Source organism: Lichenostomus cassidix, chromosome 10 (genome assembly GCF_008360975.1).
Source record: "Lichenostomus cassidix isolate B80296 chromosome 10, HeHo_3.0, whole genome shotgun sequence".
NCBI lineage: Eukaryota > Metazoa > Chordata > Aves > Passeriformes > Meliphagidae > Lichenostomus > Lichenostomus cassidix.
In genome coordinates this window covers 18,770,425-18,795,324 of record NC_139491.1, presented here as the reverse complement: position 1 = coordinate 18,795,324, position 24,900 = coordinate 18,770,425, and the positions used below count along the sequence as shown (strand labels likewise).

Sequence of the window (24,900 nt, the reverse complement as noted above, 5' to 3'; positions counted from 1 at the left end):
TGGGAAGGAGGAGGACAGCACCTGCATCTTTCCCATGGAAATAAGCCCATAAGCTCTGTCACACACCAGGGAAGGGATGTAAGAGCATCTGTCAGAGTTGGTGATGTTCTTAATTCTTCCTCTTGGCCTCGAGTTCTGGAAATGGTCTCACCCCTCCTCTCAGCCTGGCCTGTGTTCAGCCACAGAGCTCGTGGCACAAACGTTTCGGGGGCAAATCTCGAGTAGCCACTTCCCTGCAGCCTGACCTTTCCCTCACACTCTGCAGTGGAAATGGGCTTTTTGAAGTTCTCAAAAGGAGCTGGCACCTTGCTTTTTGAGTGACATTCATCTGTAGGTAAATTGATTTAATAGCTTGTTAGAGTGCCAATTAGAACCAACAATAACTCAATTGACCTATAACTGCCTTGGCACCAACACAGCTTTCAAAAATAAGAGAAAGGAGGAAATCTCTGCTCTGGCAAAGATGAGAGCTCAGATAGTTGGTTTCAAGAGCAAACTGAGGGATTCATGGGCTTGCTAATGAGATGCTCATAACACATCAGAAACAAAGACAAATTTCAATGGTTTCGAGCTAAAATGACACTATGTTATCTCCAGACAAAGATCACTCTTTTATCTGTATAATAAATGGATTTCAGTGCAGCAGCAGTGGCTCTAGAGCAGAAAAAACCTCAGTGCCACAGAAAGCACTAGCACAGTTACCTAACCAGAATAACACTGGATTGAAACCCCAAGTTTACCTCCTTAAAATAGGACTGCAAAGTCCTACACTGATTCTGTGGGTTTTGCCCTCAGAAACCACATTTTTCCTTCAAATAAAATCTATTTCATTCTCCTGCAGTGGAGATTGTGCTTCTAGACAAATTCATCATTTTAAATGCCTAGGTCTGAGGATTGAGATCTTTCAAATTTAAATAACAGAAAATGGGTGTCTTTGTCTAAACACTGGCAGTGTCCAAGGATAGAGAGAAGGATAATGTGGAAGGGTTTTAAATTACTGGGAAAAATGATCCATTCTTAAATCAGGAAGGGGATGGAGAAAAATGAGATTGAAGAGTGGGAAGGACAAGAGCAACTAAGAATATGTAGGAGAAGGAGCTGGTTTGGAGAGACCCACCCAGAGAAAAAGCTGAAGGATAAGGATGGAGACCAGAACTGGAGTGAGTAAATGCCAAGTGAACACACTGGAACATTGCAAGGGGTGAGGCATTACTGAGAACGAGGGGGAAATCAATGATCAGATGAGAAGGAAGCTGGACATTGGGATCTAGGACTGGATGGGCAAGAAACCTGCCACGAGGAGCCCAGAAAATGGAGATGGCACTGGGGGGTGAGAAACACAAACCTCAGGTGAGAGATGGGGAAGACAACAGGTTGGAGAGCCTGGTGCTGAAGGTGAGAAGGAGAAAACAAGCAGGGAGTTTGTAACAGGCAGAGTGTGTTTCCTCTGGAGCCTGGAATAACCCAGGAATGTGGTGCAGCATCTCTCCTTTGCTGTAACTCCCTGCCATGACCACTGCTTCACTCAGAGCAGAGGGCAGTGCAGCACAGCCCTGAAAAGCTCCACACCTGTAACGAACCCAGAGATATTATTGTGCCAAGGGTAGAGACTGAGTTGTTTTTAAAACCTTAACAACTGTACAAAACACTGCATTAAAAATCAGACTGCAAAGTCAAAAGCTCGGGGTCAGGGAAAGCAGCAGACAGGGGCTTGGCTGTGTTATGTTACAGCATGACATGGATCGAACCAGTGCTTCCCAGAGAATTCCTGCCTCCTTCAGGACGAGGAGGGCTTGGGGCAGGTGTGTGCAGGAAGGAGATTTTCCACAGGAGCCTGTTTGCTGCCCAGCCTGCAGGTTTGCAGTGGAGGAGATACGGAACTGCAGGGTGAGCTGTGCTGGCCAGGGCAGGTGAGCAGGGCCCAGAGCCTCCCTCTCGGCCAGAAAGCTCCTGCAGAAGTGTCAGGCAAGGGGCCCAATCCCAAACTGGAACTGGAATAACATTCGGAGAGGATGATGGCAGAGAACACGATGTCATTGTTTACAGCAGTGATGATTTTTTGCTATAACAACAGACAAACCAACATCAGCAGAGCCTTGGGAAGAGGGTGGGTGGGATGGGCCCATTTCCCAGTCTGGCTGCTCACGGAGCCAGCCTAAGAAATGGTCCAAACCAGAACGTGCCAGTCCTCTCAGAGCACCCATGGCTCCTAAAGCAGGTCCTCATGAGCTCTGTGCCCTTCTCGGAGTGCCAGGGATGGCACATTCCCTCCGGAGCCCCCCAGGGCAGAGCTCTGACCAAGGGGATGCTGTCAGAGGCCTCCTGCTCTGCACACACGGACCTCAGTTCCACCACACCCAGTTCAGAAATGGTTTGACCTCAATCCCCACTGGTCTGTGCCACCTCACTACAATCTGGGGATGATATTTCCAATTTCCTTGCTGTCAGGAAGTGAATTGAACATTTATTGTTAGCACAGTTGAATATTTTGTACAGCCATGAGAAAATTACCCTTTTTTTTCACACCAGGATCTGAACGAGATATAATAAATAAGATACGTTATCTTACAAGGAGAGATGAAGAAAATGTTAAATTGTTTTTCCCAAAGAAGCCAGCCCTGAGTGCACTGAGGGAGGAGCTTCTGTGGGAGAGATAATGTCTTCATCTACTGGCAGAGATTGGTATGAAGGGCCTGACTTGAGTTTATGCAGAAAATCTTAATCACAGCCCTTTGTTAAATCTCAATGATTGCTTTAGTTTTTATTTATGTTATTTTATCTCATTTTCCCCACATGAAAACACCATAATATTAGTCCCAAAATATTTTATCATGGTGATCCACTGAGGTGTTGCCTTTATTGAGGCCTTCCTGATTTCCAGCTCAGGCACCTGGACATGGCTCCTACAAAAAGCTGTATTCCTACACAGATTGTTTGGTGTGGGATTATTTATGCTGTGCCCCCTGACAAGTGAGCTGGGGCATGAAGCCTGACTTGCCTATGGACATGAGAAGTTTGGATGCAGGAGTTTCATTCCATTAGGTCACAGTCACAAACCCGTGGCTCTTCTGCAGCCTGACTGAAAGTGCACTGAAGACAACACAGACCCAAACCATGCTGTCAGTGGAACACAGATTATCCTTTACATTACTCTTGTTTGGATCCCCTCGTTCTGCCCTGGGAATTGCCAAGCAATTCTCTGCAGCAAACACAGGGGGTCTGTCTCCAATCTCTACATTCAGTGTCCCCCTGCTATTCCAAGGCAACCCCATCAGCACAAAGAAGAGGGGAAGAGAGCCAAACCTGGGAGCTGCCCCCTCCAAACCCAGCCTGTTGGCCCTTCCTGCTCCATTCCAACACCAGGCACAGGTTCTGCCCCAAAGCCACTGTTCCCTGCCCTTTCCCTGAGCGCAGTGTTCCCTGACCCAGAATTCCCAAGTGCTGCACATCCAGCTCCACACGGGACACTCGGAGCAAAGGCCGAGTCATAGGATCAGTTTGGGCAGGACTGGAGGGAGGGTGGCACGAGGAGCAGCACTTTGGGCAGGAGATGGAGAAAAGGGCATTACTGCCCGAGAGCAGGGAGCTACTCCCTCCAAGGGAGCTGCCAAAGTCAGTCAGCACGGCTGGACACTCCACAAACTGCTCACCCTCCTGAAACACAGCAGAAAGCTCCCCAGTGAGAAGAGTCTGCACAAACAGCAGCACTCGGACAGGCACTGGAAATCAGGGCTGCTCAGGAGAGTGGGAAAGGTAGACACACATCCCTCCCATTTCTGCTCCATCCCCCAGAGCTGCTGGGTTCAGTTCTTAGGATGATAATTAGTGAATCCCACTGATTCCCCCTGAGAAGAGAGGCCGAGGACATTGCAGCATGAAGGGAAGCAAGGATTTTGTTCTTTCTCCTACCTTATATCTCACACCTGAGCACCTGGACCTCCCCAGGGTCCGAGCAGCCAGGGAGCTTGGACAGAGGCAGCAAAAGGAATAAAGGATCTGTTTGCACACAAGTATTACAAGTAATGGAGACCAGTGAAAAGAGAAAGTCTAAAATCTGTAGCTGGGTCTGCTATCGAGTGGAATGTTTGCCATTGTTTTCAAAGAGACAGCAGCTTCTCTTCAGTGTGAGGAAGTTAATAGATTACTGGGCAGTGAATAATGTGCAGTTCTATTTACATCCACTGCTGGAACTATTTTGGGCCCTCAGATAGTGTATCTGTTCTCAGGTCTTTCTAAAAGCAGCATGCTACACTTTTTTTGCAAGCAATTCTGGGCAGCTGCTCCAACCCATATGCTTCAGTCAGCTACAAACTAGACAGATCATTGTTTGCCTGGAATTTTTTTATTAAACCAATTGTACTGGATCAATGCTTCCTCTAAGCAATAAAATACAATTCTGTCTACCCAGTGGAAGAGCTTTCAAAGTCACAGATAAATCTCGATCTAGGAAATACAGTGTGGCTCTGCACTGATGTGCAATCAACCACAGATGCAAATGAACTCCAGCTGCCAGCACACACATCTGCACCTCAGAATGGGAGCCAGGATTCTTAATTTTCATTAGAAATTGCTAAGACACCTTTTAAGTGCTTCTAGAAGCAGCCCACTGCATTAGTCAGGAGTACTCAGGGGCACCAAGCTTGATTTTTATAAAGGTCATTTGATGTCTTTTCCCCTCACAATGGACTAAAAGCAGAGATCAACAGAGCCTGAATCTATATTAATTTGTTTTACTCTAGGAGGGTCATAGATTTGCCACTGGAATTAGCCCTATTAGATGCTAAAATGGTAATTTAATGAGACAATGATGAAAGCCTGTGTTCTATTCTAAATCAGGAGCTCCTCTGGAAGCAGAGCGCGAAGGAGCGGCGGCTCCGTGGAGTCGGAGAATCGCACCAATGTCATTTCACAGCAGTGCACCGGCCTGGAGTGTTCCATGCAAACTTCCCAGCTCCAGCTGCTCCGAGTCACGAGGGCTGGAGCCCCACCAGAGCCCGAGCCTGGAGAGGTGAAGCAGCTTGCTCCAAGAACACAGAAAGCAAGCTCGGGGGCTAAACCTTTCTTAGCTGGAAACTTGACCAGCAAACGCTGCTGCACAGCTTTGGTGCCAGAAAAGGGCAGGATAATGGAGCCTCCAAGACCCCAAGGCTCCGGATCCGCACCTGGCTGGAACATGGAGCGGTCAGGAATTGCACTGTGTAATTCCCAAAGCACACAACACCCTCCTTTGGGCCACAGATAGAGCTCCTGCAAATATTTTGATAAGATCTACTCTGGTGCAATCTGCTGCATTCCAGAGGTCAAAAAATGTTAGCCATATTCACAGGAGTTGTTTCCAGGAGTGATGCTTCAGCAGAGGGAAAGAGGGAACACAAAGCCCAAACAGAAGGTGGAAGCTCTTCCCCTTCAAGGCAGCCATTGTCCATAGGTCATTTTCCATGGAAGCCCACGCATGTTCCCCAAGCAGCATTCCTATCCGAACAGATCTGCTGCAAGTGACCCAGAAACAGGGGTGAGCAGACCCTCCCTGAAAATATCCCCCCCGGCCAGGCAGTGCTGCATGCAGCTCCTCCTGGCCTCATCACATGGCTCTGGACACTCATCCCACTGCCCCGTCCCAGGGTGACAGCAGGGACACAGCCCGTGCTGCTCAGCTGGGCTGAGCTGCTACACCGATGCACAAGAAACACAAGCCCACCTGGAACGTGCCCCAGGGTACAGAAACCCAGCTCCCTGTGCCCTCCCTGCACAGATTGCCAGCTCTGCCAGGGCAGGATTCTGTTAGGAGCGCCAGGCATCCCCCATGCATCCGCGGAGCTCTGCGTGCATGGAGCAGCTCAGCGCCAGCAGGCTCCCTGGCATCATCTGCCTTGGGAAGCCAAGGCTGGCCAGCAGATCCCGTTCCTTTGGGCAAGGCTAGCAGTGGCCCCATAGCCCAGTGCCTCAGGAATCAAGAGTTACCTCATCATTTTATGGAATAAGCACCCTTACAAACCCCAACTCTTGGGACCATCTCACCTTGGGCAAGGTGGTGATCTCAGCTCCTGCTGCTGAAGTTTGCCAGGCTGGGTCTGTGCTGAAAACAGGCAGAGATATGGAAGGGAGTAAACCCACTACAGAGACAGAAGGATACGGAAGCTGAATGCTGCTTTTGCACAAATTCAGACACAATCCAGAGACTAAATCCAAGATTTCCTGAGGGTGCGACACACAGAGCACACTTGCTATAGTAACCCAGGGAAGCACGGTAGTTAAACTACAGACCCATGGCAAATATTGCAAATACAGCTGAGTATGAAACTGGTTTTGTTCTTTTGAAGGCTGCTCATTCTCACATTTCAGTGTTTGGGAGCTATTACTCGATCAGTCTCACTGTGAGGCAATTTTCTCCTGGTTCCAGTGTGGGATTGGGTAAGGCTGTGCTTGCAAGCACTCTGTCTCATGCTGTAGCTGCTGGAAACCCTCCTAAGCTCAGTCAGCTGTGTGCTTGGGACACTTGAATGCACTGAATTTAAATGACAGTGCAGTCTTCCAACTCACAGAGCCTTCTAATAACATTTGTTAATCCAAGCAAATATCAAGGAATCTGGTCAGTGCCAGTGCTGAATCTGCTAAGCGTCTGGGCTGCTCGCTAAATCCCTAATTGGCGGTGTCAAGAGGTTTCTGTCATTCCTGCCTTTGGGAGCCCAAATCCACCCCAAAACTCCTTCCTGCAATTATCTTGCTAACTGTATTTTGGGGAATTGTACAAGGTTCCTTGCAGAGTCCCAGAATTCAATAAAATCACGGACTGTGACAAAGATATGTTTGAATAATATTCTTCTCCTGTATGCTTCTGAATGTGAGATGCAAGCCTGTTGTAATTAAAGTTGAAGCAATAAACCTTAGCCATTGATTGCACCCAGTAATTAATTATTGATTGCAGTACTCTACATACATATTGCAGAGGACAATTCACCTGTGCAGCAGACGATACTTTGCTCTGAAATACCCAAACACAGCCCCTCTGCTAAGCAGGAATTTTCAAAAACTGGCTCTAGGGTTTCCAAGTTAATTTCCTTATTAACCTCCATGGAAATGCTGCTGTGGAGTGAGAGCAAGCCATTACTTTCCTGAAGTCAGTGTTAACTATTCCCTATCCCAAATAATTTTGCAAATGAGGATGTAGAGATGCAAGAGAGGCTCTTTCTCTGGTAATGAATGCTGCCATCCCCGGCACATCCCAATTCCTGACAAGCCATGCTGCAGTAAGACGCCCACAGAGCAGCAACAGTAGCAACATCCCTGCCTAACTCTTGGGAAGGAGAAGGGAAAAGACTTGGAGGTGTGAAAATGGGAAGCATCAATCAGGCAGAGCATCCATGGAGATGTAGGACTAGTTAAGATCACACACCATGCTTTTAGTCTAGAGTTGTGCAGCAGGTGGGAACATTTTTCACCATTTACGCTGAACTTAAGGAGAGCCTTTCCATTATAAAAAGCCAAAGGCAATTGGTTTAAAGACAATTTAAAATGACTGATAGTGTAGGGACACTAAAGGTAAGGTGAAATGTAAGTGAAGCCTGCGGCTTGTTTGAGCGGAGCAGATCCTGGCTGTGTCCTCCAGCTCCTCACTAGGAAATGACCCGGGAAAGTTCCATCGGGGTGGGTGCCCTGGGCAGGAGGTGGCATGGGAAGCGGCAGGCCAGCTAGTTTGGAGTGGGCCGGGAAAGGGGGGGTTGTACCTGAAGTCGCTGTAGGGATGGATGATCCAGAACCCGGCAGACTTAACCCTTTCCTGCTCCCTCTCCACGGCCTTCTGGCTGCCAAACATCCTCAAGGAGAATTTGTTGACTCCCGGCTGGAGCATGGCCCCAAACTGCCTCTGCATGAACCCGGCCTGGCCCAGCCTCTGCTCCTCATCTGGGGTGATCTGGTCGCACCCTGCGCCTGCCTCCACTTTGATGGAGGTAGAGGAGCAGGCCCGGGGGGGCGGCTGCTGGGGCTCCGGGGGGGAGGCGGGCGGTGGGGGCACGGGCAGCCCCTGCTCCAGCTCCCCGCTGCCGGGGGGGCTCCTGTCCTCGCCGGGGGAGGCCGGCTCGCCCTCGCCGCCGATGAGCCGCTTCTCCTCGGCCGCGTCGTGGAGGTGCCGGCTGGTGAGCGAGGACAGGCTCCCTTTGAAGCGGCGGCAGTCCCCGTTGGTGCTGGTCTTGGCGCCCTTGCCGCCGGCCTCCGTCTCCAGCAGGCCGGGGTCTCCCCCTCGGCCGGGGTCCCCCGCTAGGGCCCGGGTGCTCCCAGCAGAGGGCGAAGGCAGTGGCTTGAGCCTGATGCTTTTCCTGCGGGTGTCCTTGTCGCTGTCATCCTCCTCGTCCATGATCGACGCCTTGGGTCCGATCTGCTGGGGCAGGCTGTAGAGCCTCTTGCGCATGGAGGGGGGCAGCTTGTCCATGGCCGCTGCTGCTGCTGCTGCTGCTGCTGCTCGGGGACAGGGAGAGACCCCCGCGCTCTGCCCGGCGAGGGGAAGCGGCTCTGCCCCCAGGCCCCTGCCCCCGGCTCACGGGGCACGGGGGACCAGAGGCTGGCGTGGCATCTCCTTACCAGGCTGTGGCATCCACAGGCTCTGCATCAAAACACAGGCTCTGCATCCAGAAGGGAAGGGAAGGAAAAAAAAAAAAAAAAAGAAAAAAAGAGGGAAGGCAAAAAGCCACCCCCTTCTCCTCCGTTGTCCCGATTTGGCGACTTGCTGCTTGTCTCCCCTTGGTGAGTGTCACTGCAATCCCTGTCTGCTCAGATGCTGAGCACTGGGCAAGAAGTCTAGAGGAGAGCCACACACTTCTGGCTGGAAGGCGAGGGAGGGCGGCAGCGGCGGCAGCAGCCGCCTTGCCATGTTGGCTTCGAGATGCAAATGTGCCGTGGCTCCCGGCGGGCAGACATCATCCGGAAAGCGAAGCTCGAACCTCAAACTCCTCAACCTGCCGGCCAATAACACAATGAACTGCAACCTGCAGCGGCCACTGCTTGCTTACATCACTGTCATCACTTATTCCTCATGCAGCCCCTGCTCCTGGGAATATTCATGAAGCGATCCCATTCTATTGGGTTGCCATAGGAGCGACTACAGCGCACAGGCTCTGCCTACCTGAGACAGCACCCGGGCTTCTTAAAGGGGCAACGCCCGGCAAGCGCGGGGCTGCGGCCGCCGCGGGCACCGCTCCCCGGGCGCTGCGGGCACCGCGCTGCGGGCAGCGGGCAGAGCCGGGCCCGGGCCCGCCCCGCCTCAGCGGCCCCCGCCGCCGGGCCGCCGCCACGGTATAAATAGCAGCATCGTAAACATGACAAAGTCAATAAACGGGAGCGAGAATATGCCTTTTTCTCTGGGATGCGGGCGCTCCCCGCTCCGCCCGGTGCTGTGGCTGCTGGGGGCAGGTTTGCTCGCGGAGGCACGGGGGGTTTTGTGGGAAAGGGCGAACCCAAATCTAAGGGAAAACCAGCGGTTCACCTTGAAAATCTCACTTGCATGCAAAGCAGGGGCTCGGGGAGTGCCTGTGTTCCCTAGCAGAAGTTTGCCTGCTGGGAACACGCTGCCTTTGCCCCCGTCTGCAGCGTCCCGGAGCTTCGGAAGGATCCTTTTTCCTAGGCTGTCTCGCTTCCCCGGTAGCCTCGCTAACCGGTACTACTGCTCTCCTGCGGGCTTGGATCTGGAGAAGTCATTCAAAAAAATAAAAATAAAGGGCAGCCGCATCTGGGCGAGCTTCCCCGCCGGCCTGCGGGAGGCTGGGCTGGGCTGGGCTGGGCTGGGCTGGCGGAGGCAGTGTGGGATGCGTGGGCTCTCCCTGACGGGGGAACCCCACTTCCCAGTGGGCTCCTGAGTCAGCACTTCCCGCCGGTCCCGGCAGCTGCTCCCGGGAAAACAACAGCTCCGGCTGGGAATCCTTCCACCCCTCACTGCTGGCCACAAGGCACCTCCAGCCACGAGACCAAAGCAGTGGGGAAAATGGCTAGAATTAGGTATTGCCCTCCGTTTTGATATTTGAGAGGGTTTTTTGGAGAAAAAGAGGGAAAGAGGTGGCAATCAGCTCTGCCTGTGCATCTTTGGGAATAGCTGTTTATTCTGTTTAAAAAGCTCTTAGACTGATAAACTGGTTCAAATCATTCCTAGTGCCAAGCCTTTGAAATCAGTGGTGTTTGATTAGGAATCTGTTTGGCCATATGAGAGATTCTGGTGTATATTTTTGTAGAGATTCAGCATCTGAGGCTTTCTAGAATGTTTGTTGTTTCAGACATTGCAAATCCTACCTGCTGGGAGAAGGAAACCACGTGAACTGCGCAGGCAGGGAGGCTGAGCACAGGCAAGGAATGCCCACGGCAGGCAGGGAGGAAATCCCCACCTCACCTCCGTGCTGCTGCTTTCGGGAGCAAATATTCCCCTTTCCCTTGCAGGAGCCACTGGCCAGGGGTGACGGTGCCACGGAAAGCCGCAGGATGTTCCTGCAGCTCCACGGCAAGGAATTGCTGCTCAGCAGTGACTTCAGCAGGCACACACACAGCACATGCTTCCTCATCTTTGTTTGCCTCTCCCTCGCTCTCTCCCCAATCCTTTCTCCCATGTGTTCACCTGCTCCTCTTCTCCTCCCACCTCCTGGCGCAGCCAGACTGCCTGTGACTCATTCCAAATACTCTACAGTGCAAATATCATTTAATATTATTATTTTCATCACCATTTCTAATAAAACAAGCTTTTCCGGGGAAATAAATTTCAGTTTTTCAATGCTCCTGTAGATTAGATAATGTGAACTAAGCCAGGGAGAGCACTAAAGGTCTTTTCCCTGTTTTTCTTCCCTCCTCCAGGCACTGGGGATGCTGAGGTGTAAGCACTTCTGTGCCTCAGCTGCAATCAACTGCCTTCCAAAAGGATGTGTTTTGATTAATGAGGTGCACAACATCTGAAACTGATGCAGCTCCTTGAGCGTAGTCGCTCCTGTTCCCAGGGAATGACAGAGCAGGAAAGGACATGCTCAAGGAATCAGGCTGTTTGTCCTCTCCCAGCTGTAGGTGTTCTAGCTGGCACTCGGAAAATGCCACACTCTGTTCCCTGGCCTTGCTGGGATTGTTCTGCCTGGTTTGGGGACAGGGATCAGGGTCTGGAGAGGGGGAAGAACAGTCTGTCAGTCAGTCAGAGCCCTGCAGAGGGGGGAGAACAGCCCAGGGCATCCAGCAGCACAACTGCCCTCTATCCCTTGTGCAGGAGGAAAGGCTGCCAGCAAAGGCTGCTGGCACACACTGCACCATTCCAGAGGGATGGAGAGATCCCTGTGCCCGGGAGCTGGCACTGCCCAGCCCCCACTGCCCAGTCCATACATCTGTCACATTTGTTTTCAACTATCAATTACACCTGTCATTCCTCACAGAATTCCTTACAGACCACAGCTGCCTTTGCATTTCTCTAGAAAGCATGATGCTCCGTGGAATCACCTGAAGTGCCAAATCCAGATGGTACCTCCCTGTGTACCTCTGCCCCCAAGTGTGGGTTCCTAAACACTCATAAAAAATTGGCTCTAGCAGTTCCAGGTAACCAAACTCAGAGGAATTTTTCGGGTCTTTAAAATGTAGTGACAATTTTGTGTTGAGAGAACTTCAAAGTAATGATATTTTATTTGAGAGCCTTCCAAGAACTAAGTGTAGGGGATGGAATTATCCTTGTCTAATGGTATGAAACCACTGTCATGGATGGAATTTATTGCCAGCATTGTGGCACTGCTCTCCATGGCAGCAATGCACCTTTAGAGGCAGATTTTTACAGTACTTCACTAAGTCTTGCCTATCATTGGCTGCACGGTACATTCAGAGGGGGTATGGAGGTGTCAACTGTCAGGAAAAGGCAGAACTGGTTTTGAGGGAAATTATCTTCTTTTTAACAATATTTGTCAGATACTCCTCTAAGGGACTTGGCATAGATACTAAGGGAATGGATTTAGTAGGGACAATGCAGGTGAAGCAGCCAAAGATTGGTTTGTTTCTTAAGGAATTTTGCCAGCTCATATTTGTATGTATTTATTTATATATATATATACATTTACATGGTATTTTGATAAGAATCCAGTGCTGCACTGCAAATGTGAACGATCCCATTGCAAATGAGCTCAGGACTCCAGCAGGACAGACTGAGAGCCATAAAAGCTGCTATCTGTAGCTCAGGGTACAGAAAGCAGCAGTGCAAGCTGGTCTTTTAGGCCCACCTTTGCTTGGGTGAGAGCTTCCATCAACACCTTGAGCCTCTGGATTCTCAGGTGAAAAATGAGTCACTGAACATGTGGCAGGGCTTGCAGGAATAGGAACAAGTCCTTTCAAAGCTGCCTGTTGTTCCTAGCAGGCAGCAGGTAACTCATAATTGGCATTTGAAACTCATGAAATATTCACCACTACAAACCAGGGAAATTCTACCTTGGAGTTCTGGTGGGAGAGGCTGCGCTCGCTGCCTCTGCAGCTTCCATCACAGCTGGGAGATAATGAAGAAATAATAGTGATAAATACACAAATCCTGGCTCCCCCTCAGCCCTGTTCATTACCCAGGTGTGCTGTCACACTGCACTCATTGAAATTCAGCCAGGGCTCTCTTCCTGCTCTCTGTGTTCCTCAGAGGAGCTGCAGAGTGGGGATTGGAACTTCTGCTGAGGCCAGTTGAAGGCACAATCTTTATCCTGGCTGGATGAAGAACCAGCTGAGCAATGGGAAGGGAGATCCATGCCTGGATGCTGGGCTCTGGGCAGGGGGACAGACAGAGGATCCCACAGGGCTGGTGCTGGGATGGAAGGAAGAGCTGCTGAGGATTTTGAGGCAGAACAGTTCAAAGTCCATCACTGGGAGCACAGAGATACTGAGCAGATCCCCAGCGATGGGATTGAAGAGCCTGGCACGGGAGGCAGCAGCAGGAGCTCAGATACACAGCAGGATGGAAAAGCTGCTACCAGGAAGTGCTTGGAGAGCAATATTCATTCCAGCTCCCAGTGGTAAACAAAGCTGGAGCAAGCCCACTCTCTTCACCCTCGTAACCAAGAGCAAAATGTGAGTACTTGTCTAGGATGTAAGGGGGTTGCTGGGAATGTGCTGACAGCCAACAAACAGCTTTGCCACTGGACTGAAAAAAGGAAGTGTTATCCAAAAATTCAGCCATGCTGGTGGCTATGGAAAGAATTCCCAGACTCTGCAGCAAATAACCCCCTGAGATTTTCAGGATGTTTTGCAAAAGATGGTAATCCTCACTGGAGCAAGCAGCTGAAAATCCCAGCTAGGGACAGAGTGATTAGCATGAGCATCTTGCCACCTGACCTTTAATATTCCCCATGGAGAAGAGGAACCTTCCTAGAAATAGGAAAACAGAGACAGGTAACATGGATGGAGCTGAAAGGAAGAGAAGTGACAGAGCTCAGAGGAGCTGCTGAGATTAGAGCAGATGCACGATTTAGTCACAATTAGCTTACAAAGTACCACAATTTTTACATCGTGGTCTAAACTCTACAAATGAATTCTCCAATATTCACAGAAATGCTCATATTGAGCTTATATCTTGGACTTCAATAAAATTTACCTTCCAAATACATATTCCATCAAATTTTCATTTAAAACCCAAGCACTGGCTTATTTTCCTCCCCTGATCTGGAGTTATTCAGGAGAGGGTTCAGCCAGCACAGGGAGGTTTGCCCCAGCTGGATCAGCTTAGTGCTTATCAAACAACTCCTTACCAAATGGTGTCTTTCAGCAGCATTGAATGAGCTGCAATCTCCCAGACAATAAAGGATCTCTCTACTGAGCCTGTCCTGCTGATGTATCTCCTGTCTGCATCCACTGCACTATTCTGGATCATCAGGCAGTGCTGCACTGGATGGGAAATGTGCCCCTGTGTCCCACAACAGCCTCCAGCTTTGGCAAGTCCAGACTCTGCTCTTGGTGAGCTGCATTCTGTCTGGGCTCACTTTAACTCTCTCTTATTTTCAGAAGTTACCAAACAAACTCAACATCACATTTCCAAATCCAAGGTTTCACAGCCATACCCCATGTCAGGCACTTGTACAGCTCTGATTTAGGAATTCATAATCCTCAGGGATGTACTTTAGCAATGCCTCCCTCTCTCCAGCTGCTGAGACAGGCAGAAGATTGGAAAATCTGAAATAAGAGACTAATTAGAAACAAGATGCTCTGCCAGCAAAATGGCCATAAAAGAAGATCCCTGTGAGTGGAGTCTCCCATGTCTGACGTGTAGGAAATAGCACAAACCTTCCCTCCATAATTCACAGCTCTGCTGCCATGGATTCTCCAATGGCTACACATTTATTGATGCTGGTGCCACGAGCAGCAGCTTTGAGCAGGAGACTCTCAGAGATCCCTTCTAACCTAAATTACCTTCTAATTCTATAATGCTGTGACTCAAGAGGAATTCTCTCTTTACTGCAGCCACCTACCTCCATAAATATGTAGGAAGATACTCACTTTGAGACAAAATCCCTCTGTCAAATTTGCTTTAAATTATCAAACAGGTTGAAATATCAGTAGGAGGGACCTGACACACTGATGGATACCAGGTGTGACTCTGCAAGATTCCCTTCTTCAGGCAGGCAGCAAGAAGCCAGGATTTGGGAGAACAACCTCAAGACATTTCCACTCTGAGTCACCATTTCTGGACTTGTGAGAACAGCCAAACTGCAAACCTGAGCTTGGCTAGCATGTCTGAAGGAGAAGAGCTTCAAGCAGATGCCAGTTGCCCCTCCCAGACACCCCTCCTGGCCATGGTGCCCACAGAGGGATTTTCAGGAGTTATCCCTACCCTCCATAACTTCAGTGGAGCAGAGTTTCACTAAGATGAAAACCCAGCCAAGGGACACACATTTTTTCTGCCTGCATTTCATTCTCACTGGCACAAGCACATCCTCTACAAACAAGCAGACAGGCTAGGCCAGCCTGAGTCCTCCAGACATTCCCATTATCCTGGAGGGAAAGGGGGGATTTGTGCCACCACCACATGTGTGGCTCAGCAGCAGTGTCAGCACTGTCCAGCACCTCAGGAGGCAGGAGATAAGGAAAGGAAGGGGAAAAGGCTTCACTTGATAAGGCTGGAAATAATTCTGTGATTAAAATAAAAGCCTGCTCTGTCTGGGCTTTGCTTAGAACCACTCTTGGGTGGTACTGCCTGTAGCCTGCTCAACACCAGAGAGGTCTCATGGTTATCCTAAATCCCAGGTTATTCCCTGCCTGTGTCTACACCTGCGTGTTTGTGCCTGTGCTGGTCAAACTTTGGCCTCAATTCTGGATCAAAAATGTACTCCTGATCCAGTGTGGGCCTCTGTGTGTCATTTGTTGCTGTTGGATAATTACAGGTGTTACATAAAATGCTGCTGATGTCAAAAGCCAGCAGAGAATGTGGCAGCAGAGGAAACAAGCTCGGGGTGTCCAAATGCCAGCTCAGAGCTGCTTCCTTTTTGCTTGTTTAGGTTCAGAGAAAGCTTTGGTGAGAGGAGCTGAGCAGAGAAAAGACAAAAGGAAGATCCAAAGCAGAGGAGCAGGGCAGAGCTCCCTGGAAACATGGGAGGAGGGCAGGGGGAGAATTGTCTGCACTGCATGATAAAGTTGTGCTTGCAATGCCACCAGTAAAGGACAATCTGAACTTCCATTCTAAGCCGCTTCATGGTCATTCTTCATCTCAGCTATCTCAGCTGACATTCTGAACACCTTATCTTTACCAAAAAGGGAATTTCCTTCTTTTGAAAGATAAAGCAAAACCGGCTGGCTTTGGAAACAAGAAGGTTGAATGTGTAGAAGAGAAAAAAAGAGAAAATGTGTTTTTCCCTCTTTTTTACATGGTAGTTGAGGAGCCAATGTATTACCCAAGTGGTTAATAAGAGAACGAGATTTGGGCTTCCTAATAAAAGAATGTGTAAGTGCAACACTTGACAAAGATGAAACACCAGTAAAGCCAGGAGGGGGAAGGCAGAAGGTTCATTCCATGTTTCCCTACCTGTGCCTGCCCTTCCCTGGATGCCCCTTGCCTTGTGCTAATGAATTCCATCCTGCAGGCACCTCCCTGGCTCTCAGGCCAAGGACTAACCAAGATTTCCTCCTCGCCAGAGGCACCCTGATGAAACCATGCCAAATGCTGGGATGCTCCTGGAGCTGAGCAGGGGGAAGCACAGTGCCCAGCCCTGCCCCCTGCACATTCCCAGGGCCCACGCAGGGACTCCCCACGGATTGATTTTCACAATGGTTTTCACAATGATTTTTTTTCTCCCCACATGATTTCCAGCCTGTGCTGTTGTTTGTTTTCAACACACTGCTGACCTTTGTGTGAGGGTTTAAACAAAGCTCTGCAGGCTCTTGAGACCATTGCCTTGCTAGTATCAGTTCATCACTGCAATAAATGTGCCTCGGTGGATGGTAGCCTTGGTTGTGTGTGTTTTTGTGAGGGGGAGGGATCCCTCACCTGGATCCTCTGTGGACACTGAAGCTTATTTTGGTGGAATCAATGAGAAATTGCAGCTGTTAGTGCTCAGTGCTGCTGGGTGCAAGGGCAGGACAACACCCAGCAGCTCTAGATGCTGCTTCCTGCTCCTGACAGTGCCCTGTCCCATGTGAATTGCAGAGACATTGCTGGGAGCAGGACACAAGACAGGCCTTCCTGATTTCCCCATAACCATTTGCTGACAGAATGATATTCCCTCCTGTGCTCTCCTACTGCCTGATGATGTCTTAAATCTTCTGTTCAATGGAGCAGCTTCTCTGAGATGCTTCCTGTGGGACACCAGGCAAACGGGGAAGTGGCATTTGCTTCACCCGCTGATTTAGGAGGAGAATGAAAATAATTCTGGTTTTTGGGTTCTTTAGAAGAAAAGCTTAAATCTTTCTGGCAGAGTTCTGGATGATGCATGCAGCCCTACACATGGCTGATCTGTGGTGAGACAATGGGGAGCAGCAATTTGTGGTAACCTGATTTTGGCAGCATTTCCCTGGTGGCTTGGCTGCTTCCTTGGCACGCAGGCTGGCCATGGTCCCCAGAGAGCCACCAGAGCTCGGAGAGGTTCAGTGTCCCCCTCTGGCTGGGCCCCAGGAGTTACACACAGAACGCCTTGGAGCATTTCTGCCCTTCAGTGGGGCTGGATCAAGCCTTGCCCGAGGTGGCACAGCCCACGTGTCCCTCCAGCTTCCCAGGGTCTCCATGTCCCCATGGTGTCTGGCACAAAACACTGATTTCTGCCGGCTGTTTCTGCTCACATCCCTAGACACAGAAAGTGGCTAAGCACACCCAGACACTGCCATCGTTCCCTCCTGCTCCCATGGAGAGAGGGCAGGCTGAGGAGGTGACACCTCAGGGCACACTGCAGCCCAGGGAAAGCTTAAACAACAACAACAACAACAAAGCCATCACTGTCCCCCTTCAGAGCAACTTCGTGTCACAGCAGACGCTTGACAAGCTGGGATCAAAGTCTGCTCAAAAACGAATTGCATAAATGATTAGCCGCTTCTGGGCTTGTTAATTCTTTGTTTATCACCTTCTGCAAAACCTTTCGCAAATCCTCATTTCAGTGGAGCAACAAACTTCCACTTTCTTGGATTTGCAGGCTTCACTTAACAGGATTAGGTTCCAGGATTTCTTTGGAAACCTGTGGTGAAATCCCTCATTCATGAGTAGTGGGGGGGAAAGCTCACAATTTTGTTGTTGCTTTTCTAAATTCAAACTTCTCAGGAGGGGAAGAGTTCAGAGCAGGTGTTTGCCAACTATGACTTTCCATACTGGGAATGCTTAACTTTCTCTAGCAGTGACAAGACTGGAGTGGGATGGTCAGAGAATGATCCTGCCCTTCCCCTTGGCTGGAAGGGTTTCTACTGAAGCAGACCCTCACAGAGATGGTTAAACTCTCCCCAGGACTTGTGGGAGCAGGTGTTGGCACCAAATCTAAGATGAAGATCCTGCTCAGCGGAAAAGAACTGGGAGACAGACTTTAATAGAAAAGATCCTGTGAGCTTAATCTTTTCTGGTTAAGCAGAAGGAAGTGTAAGTAATTATTTGATAATCATCTCTAAGTACCCACATGGAGAGGTGGAGACCTGGACACGGAGGACTCCTCACACCAGCAGATGGAGTCGCACAAAACACGCTGCCTGGAAGCTCCACGCCTCCAGGCCAGAATTAAGTTAATAATTTTTAATGTTGAGGGCAACTAACCTCTAGATTAACATGATGAAGTTCTCGTAGACTCTCTGTCACGGGAAATTTTAAGAAGATTAGATATTTTTTTCATAAAAGGTCTGCCTCAGCTCAATCCCAGATACTAGATTTGAATCTGCAATCAATTTGGGTTCGTCCCAGCTCATGTCACACAGGAAGGCAGCGTAAATGTTAATAATGTTCCTTTCTATATTAAATCCTGGAAAACGGAAAGGCAAGTGAACAGGAATAGTGACTAGAATGCTCACACTCTTTTCTGAGTCATTTGTGAATATGCTCTACTGCTTACATCCAGCACAAATCCCTAAAGAGCTCTTCTGGCACTATTGTGGGGTTTGATTGGTAACTTTTACCATCCCTTTCTTTTGTCTATCCATGTTAGGACCTTCCCTTGGCCTCTTTGGCTGCTTAGTTCCTCAAAAAATGGATTTGCCAAAGCCTTTCGAAAATTCCAATGGGCAGCATAAATCAGATCTCCCTTATTCCATTTATTGATGACTCTTCCAAATGTCCAAGAGGTTTGTAAACTCTCAGGACTCCTTTTGACCTGTCCCAAGTGGACGGAAGTAGATCCTTTTGATCCAAATTCATGTCCTGTAGGAGGTTTGTGGTGCTCAGAATTCAGGATTCTGGGTTTGGTTACAGTGATCTGTTTGACCACCATTTCGACCTGCTTCAAAGGAAGACTCAGAATGAATCAATTTTTTGGGGTTGTCTCTGATTTTTGCTGGGAGCACAGCAGTGTGGTCTGATGGTGAATCCAAACTGAAACCCACAAACAGCAAATTCTGTTGGTGCAAAATGTCTGTTTTCCTGTAGAAACGGAAAGCAGAATGATGAGATTTCCCGGTCTGGGTGATTGTATTGCCTGGATTTCCAAGTGCAATGAAGTCAGCTTCAGCCTTCATGTTTTATTAATGCCTCGTAGCTCAGTAAAATGAGTAATAAACTGGCACTTTGGAGAACTGATGGAGCCATTCCCAAGGCTGGATGACAAGTAACCATTCATTTACTAAGCTCCCTCCGGCAGTTTTGCAGGATACATACAAAGGAAATCAAGGAGCCACTGAAATAACCACTTTGCACCAAAGGTGCTACTTAGACTAGGTGCACAAATTCACTTCAGCACCTTCCGTCTGCTTTCTGTGCAGGGAAAATGAGGAAGAATGGTCACCTTGGCCAGATTACCACAACAAAATCGATGTTGGACTCGGGATTAAAAACCTTCAACAGCCTTGCTGTCACTTTCAAATCGTTACTCAGCATCCTGTAGCGAAAATCCCAATTAGTTTGAGGGGTTCTTTCCTCATAAATCCACTCTTTCATTCTAATTCCTCTTCATAAAGGGACCAAGGAGAGAGGATCTGAAATAGGGGAAAACAGGCAGAAGTGCTCTTAGATCTGTGTTTTGCCTGAGTGAGAACAGGAAATTCACAGATATTATCACTCCCATGCGCACTGCTGGGACAATTTTCCTCTCTACTAAAAATTAAACCAGGGAAACCATATGCCCTGCTCAAATTCTCTAAGCAAGGCTCATTTGTAGCATGTCAAGCTGGCAGCCTTTGTGACTGCTCACTGAAGCAAGTTTTATTGCTACAGGAGATGAAATAAGGAAGATGCTCACCAGAGAGAATCCAAAAGATTTCACCAAGGCCTCTCAACAAAGCAGTGGTAGGAACTAAAATGCAGGATTTCCTAATTCCTCATGCCATAATCAGCCCACTGGAACAAGCTATTCCTCTCCACTTGTGCTTGTTCAGTGCTGCCTCTTAACACCAGAATCCAGCTGTTGCCACTGAGCTGAAAGCAGCTTTTGTTAAGCATTTCCCTAAATGCATTCCCAGGCAGGTTTGTTTGCACTAAACCTGATGAGCCAGCTGCCACAACTTCTGGAACGACCCACTTCAATCTCCAGCTGATGGCAATGTTCTGACCAGAAAGGAAATCCCAGGCTGGAGTTTTATGGCTTGACAGCCTCCCGTTTTTCCTGTGGTGTATAAGGAAAGGGATAACAGTGCAGTACACAAGGGCTGGTGCTGCATTACCCAGAGGACCTCCTTCACCTTCCATTCCTGCAGATTCCATACACTGGCCAGTAGATCATCTCATCAGGAACTGGAAGTCTTCGTAGGGCAAACAGAGCAAGTGGGATTAACAAAAAGAGCCCAGGTTTGTAGTCAGAAAAGGAGAAGGCCCTGCTGTTCCAAGGTTGTTCTGCATTTTAGATCAGTAACAATGAGCAACCTCCCAGGCAGAGTGAGCCAAGGTCTCTGAGCCTCCAGCAGCTCTCTCTGCCCCATCCACCTGTGTGCTCCATGAGCCTGAGGGAAGGAAATGGGGATCCTCCCAGCCTGTGGAGCCTCTGGAGAACTGCACCCACTGCAGTCTGTGGGAATCATTGTGTTGGAAGACAGTGGTTATCCTGCTGCCCTTGGCAGAGGTCAGTCTGGAGATGCTGGAGGTGAGGGTGTGTTTCCCAGAAGGAATGGCAGCACACGCGTGACATGGATTTATGCTTGCAGTTCAATAAGTCTGCCTGCCTGAATCCAACCCTAATTGTAGTGTGTCTCACTGATGATTTAGAGCATTTGATTTACTGATCTGATTTTACTCTTCCTGCAATTTCACCTCTTTGAGCAGATCTTGCCAGCAGGTTTTCATTACCAAATAGGTGGGTTTTTTAAATAGCACAATTGCAAGTCATAATCATAAATATCAATCTTCATAACTCATCTGAGCACTCCATGTTCTTGTAATGTCGTGTGTCAGGATTCTGCTGCAGAGATAAAGCCCCATCCGTGCAGCTGCCAGCCTCTCATTCCTTTATTGATTCTGCCCTAGTTGCTGTAATTGAGTTTTTATCCTTACCTTGCTCTTCAGTGTATAAATGCCCATCAGAGACAGGGAAAGAGACAGCCCAGGGAGTTCCACGGCTCAGCTCCTCTCAGCAGAAGAGGGTGCTGTGCAACTCTGATTAAAATGGATCCTTCAGCAACTGAGGAAGTTCAGCTGAGGACTGCCTGTCCAGGTATCAAACCATGTTATTCGCACGTCAGCAGACAACTAGGAAAAAGTTTATATTCCTTATTTTGCAACTGGATGGGATGAAGAAGAGAATAATCTGCAATTTTCCAGCACTGACTCATCTGTTCTCAGTTGCCTGTGTTAAAGCAAGCCTTACAGGGGACTTTTGTTTAGTTTATTATCCAGGACACGTCACTATTCTGCAAATGTTTGCACGTTCAAAATCCAGATTCACCTTTAATTTCGTTTGGGCAGCTCTGTTTCTATGTGTGTTTGCAGGTGTGTTTAGGGACTGCGTCCTCAGCTGCCAGGCAGCCAGGGAGCCTCTGTGCTATTACTGCAATAAACAGTGAGTTACCCACCCCTGGCACAAGAGGCAGGGAGCTGGGTAAGGCCTTTACTCTTTAAAATTCTCAAGAATCCAGCACAAAGATTGCTCTGACACTCTGGAGTTACACTAGGCATACAGATATATCCTGGACTGAACTATTCCAGCTTGGAATTGGGAACCATTTCCAGGGCTGTGCAGCAAGAATGAGGCGTGGATGTGTGAGTTGGTCGGGAAGAAGCAGAACATTTTTGGCCTTTTTGTGCTTCTACCACTAGAGAGCAGGAGAAGGGTTCTCCAGGGTGAATCTGCAACCAGAGGTGCAGGTGGAAGTTCTGACAGCACTACACCACCCTGTGTTCCATGGGGACAAGCTAATTCTTTATTTCTTCTAGCCTAGACTCCACCCCAAGAGAAGAATATTCACTATTAAGGGTTGTATTCTGCCAAAATCTACCTAGAAAGAAGGACGCTACATTCATGTGCTTTGTGGTCTGTGATAATTATCCTGTAGGTATTTTGGCATCATTAGGAGAGATATCGCTCTGAACTATGAAAATTGGTTCTATGTTTTCAGCTTTTCAGTTTTTCCTAATGTTTTGGAAAATATAGGATGCAACTACAGCTGTGGATCAAACAGGAGAGGTGGTCTTCATGGTCCAGTTCTGCTCTCCCTTCCTTTTTCCTTGCATTCACAGGACTTTCACAAACATTTCTATTTCCTAATCCAGAAAAATGAAGAATTTTTTGTTTTGCTTCCTTGGTTGTCTGACAGATTAGAAGACTCCATCAGTTTTTTAAAGCCCCTGCTGAGAGCCAGAGGCAGTAAAAGCAGCAGAGTGTAGGAGGTGGCTGGGGAAATGCAGCTCCTCTCTTTCAGAGGCAATAACCTTTATCTCAGGTTCATTGTGGCATACAGAATAGCAAGGTGAGGTGGAGATGCCAGGAAAGGACTCCTTGCCAGGAAAGCTGTCGGGATGTTTTGAGAAAGAGGTGCTAGAAGCCCTGCAGGACACTGTGTTCTGGGCTCTGCCTGGGCAGTATCAGGTGGTGCCTTTAGGGGAGGCTCAGGACTCTGATTTCAGCTGTACACGTAACTCCTGTCAAAAAGCACAGAGCAACTGTGATCTGCCTTCCTTCTCATCACGGGAGAAAGGACAAAGCAGTGAAGCACACAATGGACGAAGATCCCTAACAGAACCAATGGATCCAGAGTGTATTTCCCAACCCACATCCTATGCAGGGTCTGTGGGAGATTGTTCTTGCCTGCCAGTCACATGTCCTGCAAAACCTCCCGGAAAAGGATGCTGTGAACCCGCCTCTTATGAGCAAGTGTTGCCTGGGCCTGGAGGTTACTATTGGATGTCTGTATCCAGCAGCTCTGTCACAGCCACACCATGGCATGGGAGTGACACTGATCTGTTCAGGCAGAATTCCTGGGATTTCACACTCCAAGGAGCTTGTTCTTGTGCTGTGTGTTTTAGAGCACATGCACAGTAAGGACAGGGGGCACAAAGGCAGGCAGGTACCAGGCAGAGTTTCTCAGCTACTCTCAAGTCCATTCAGATTCCCCTCTGCTTTGTTCCTTCACAAAAGTAGCTTTTTCCACTGCAGTCATTTTCCCCGCAGGTTGGATGGGCAGCTTGTGCTGAAACCCAAGCCAGTGCTTTTCCTGACGGCGATAACCAGCTAAGGTTCCACTTTCCATATTGACTGACCTAGTTAAGGCACAGGCACGGCCTGGAGAGCTGCAGAAATCTCAGGTGCCAGGCAAGGGAGCACAGCCTCCCTTCCTGCTCATGGGGAACAAGGTGCACTTGCTTGCACAATCCAGCTGCAAACTTCCCTAAGTGGACTGCTGCAATCAAGGAATAAATTATCTCCATTATAGTAATGTGGTTTGGACAAAAATCCTGTTAGAAGTCCTCACTGGGAAGCCACAGTTTCTCAGGTTTAGAATGGACAGGTCAAACCCTGTGATCTGACCTCAACTTGGCTTCTAAATTTGTTTTAGACTCTTTTTCAGGTTAACTGAATGAAAGGCTTGGTAGGAATTAAAGCTAAAAAATAAGAGAGATGAAACGAAGATCTGGCATGGCTTTGAGAAGGGAAGATGTGGAGTAGGAATCTGTCACTAAACTTCATTACTTGTCCACGTTTTAAAGTTCAAAGGGTATTTACAGTTAGCACAAAAGGTTATGTCATCTATCTCCAACTTCCTTAGTGGGAAACTCTTCCAGAACATACCCGGCTTGATGCTTAGAAAGCTCTTCTCCAACTTTTCAGCCTGAATTTCCTTGTGGAGCACTCAAGGCCGTGTGTATGAGCTCACACACAGAATCACAGACTGCTTTGGGCTGGAAGGGACCTTAAATCCCATCCAGTGCCACCCTCTGCCATGGGCAGGGACACCTTCCACTGTCCCAGGTTGCTCCAATCCCTGTCCATCCTGGCCTGGGATACTTCCAGGGATCCAGGGGCAGCCACAACTTCTCTGGGCACCCTGTGCCAGGGCCCCAGGCTGACCACACCACACAGCTTGGTGTCCTTCACTTGATGCCACTGTCCTATCACTGACAAAGATGTCAAACAGCACCAGTCCCAATCCGACCCCTGAGGACACCACTGGTCACTTGGACACTGAGCCACTGACCACAACTCGCAGTTGTGACCATCCAGCCAATTCCTCACCCACCCTGTGGTCCATCCATGTCTCTCCAGTTCAGAGACTGGGATCATGCAGGACAATGTCTGATGCTTTGCACAATTTCAGGCAGATGATTCAGTTGCTGTTCCCTCACCCCTCAACACTGTAATCCTGTCACAGAAGGTCACCAAATTTGTCAGACAGGATTTGCCCTCTGTGAAGCCATGCTGGCTGTCACCAATCACCTCCTTATTTTCCATCTGCCTCAGTGCAGATCTGCTCCATCTTGCTGGGTCCTGAGGTGAGACTGCCTGGCGTGTAGCTCCCCAGACATTCCTTATTTCCCTGTTTAAAAATACATGTATTACATTACTGAAAGTCCCTTGCTGCCAGCCCTGTCCTCAGCAGATTGAGTGGGATTTAGTCCTGCTGCAATTCTAATACCTTAGTGAGGGGTTATCACTCTGCTCTGCTTTTGTTTGTTCTGTTGTGATGGGCTTCATTAGAGTGATTGAGAGAATCCCAGCTAAACCCAGCCCTTGCTGATAAGGCACTACATAAAAAAAAGTCTCAAAGCTGCTGTTTGAGAGGGCTGATGTTCTAACTGAACGGTCAGGGAGCAAAGAGAAGCCAAGGGTGGGAAGGTGCTTCAGTCATGCTCACAGAGTCAGTCAGTGGGGAAGGCAGGTGTAGGGCAAGGTGTCCTGA

At 48.9% G+C, this 24,900-nt stretch overlaps 1 protein-coding gene across 1 annotated transcript in view; it reads right to left on the bottom strand.

Annotated features, from left to right (window-relative positions):
• HCN4 (hyperpolarization activated cyclic nucleotide gated potassium channel 4) overlaps positions 1-9,160 on the bottom strand; it is an 88,796-nt gene extending 79,636 nt beyond the window's left edge. Inside the window, exon 1 of the mRNA XM_085071060.1 lies at positions 7,725-9,160. Within this exon, the coding sequence (XP_084927186.1) occupies positions 7,725-8,428 (704 nt within the window). The 5' untranslated portion in view covers positions 8,429-9,160. The remainder of the gene's footprint in view (positions 1-7,724) is intronic.
• Between the last annotated feature and the right edge of the window lie 15,740 nt (positions 9,161-24,900).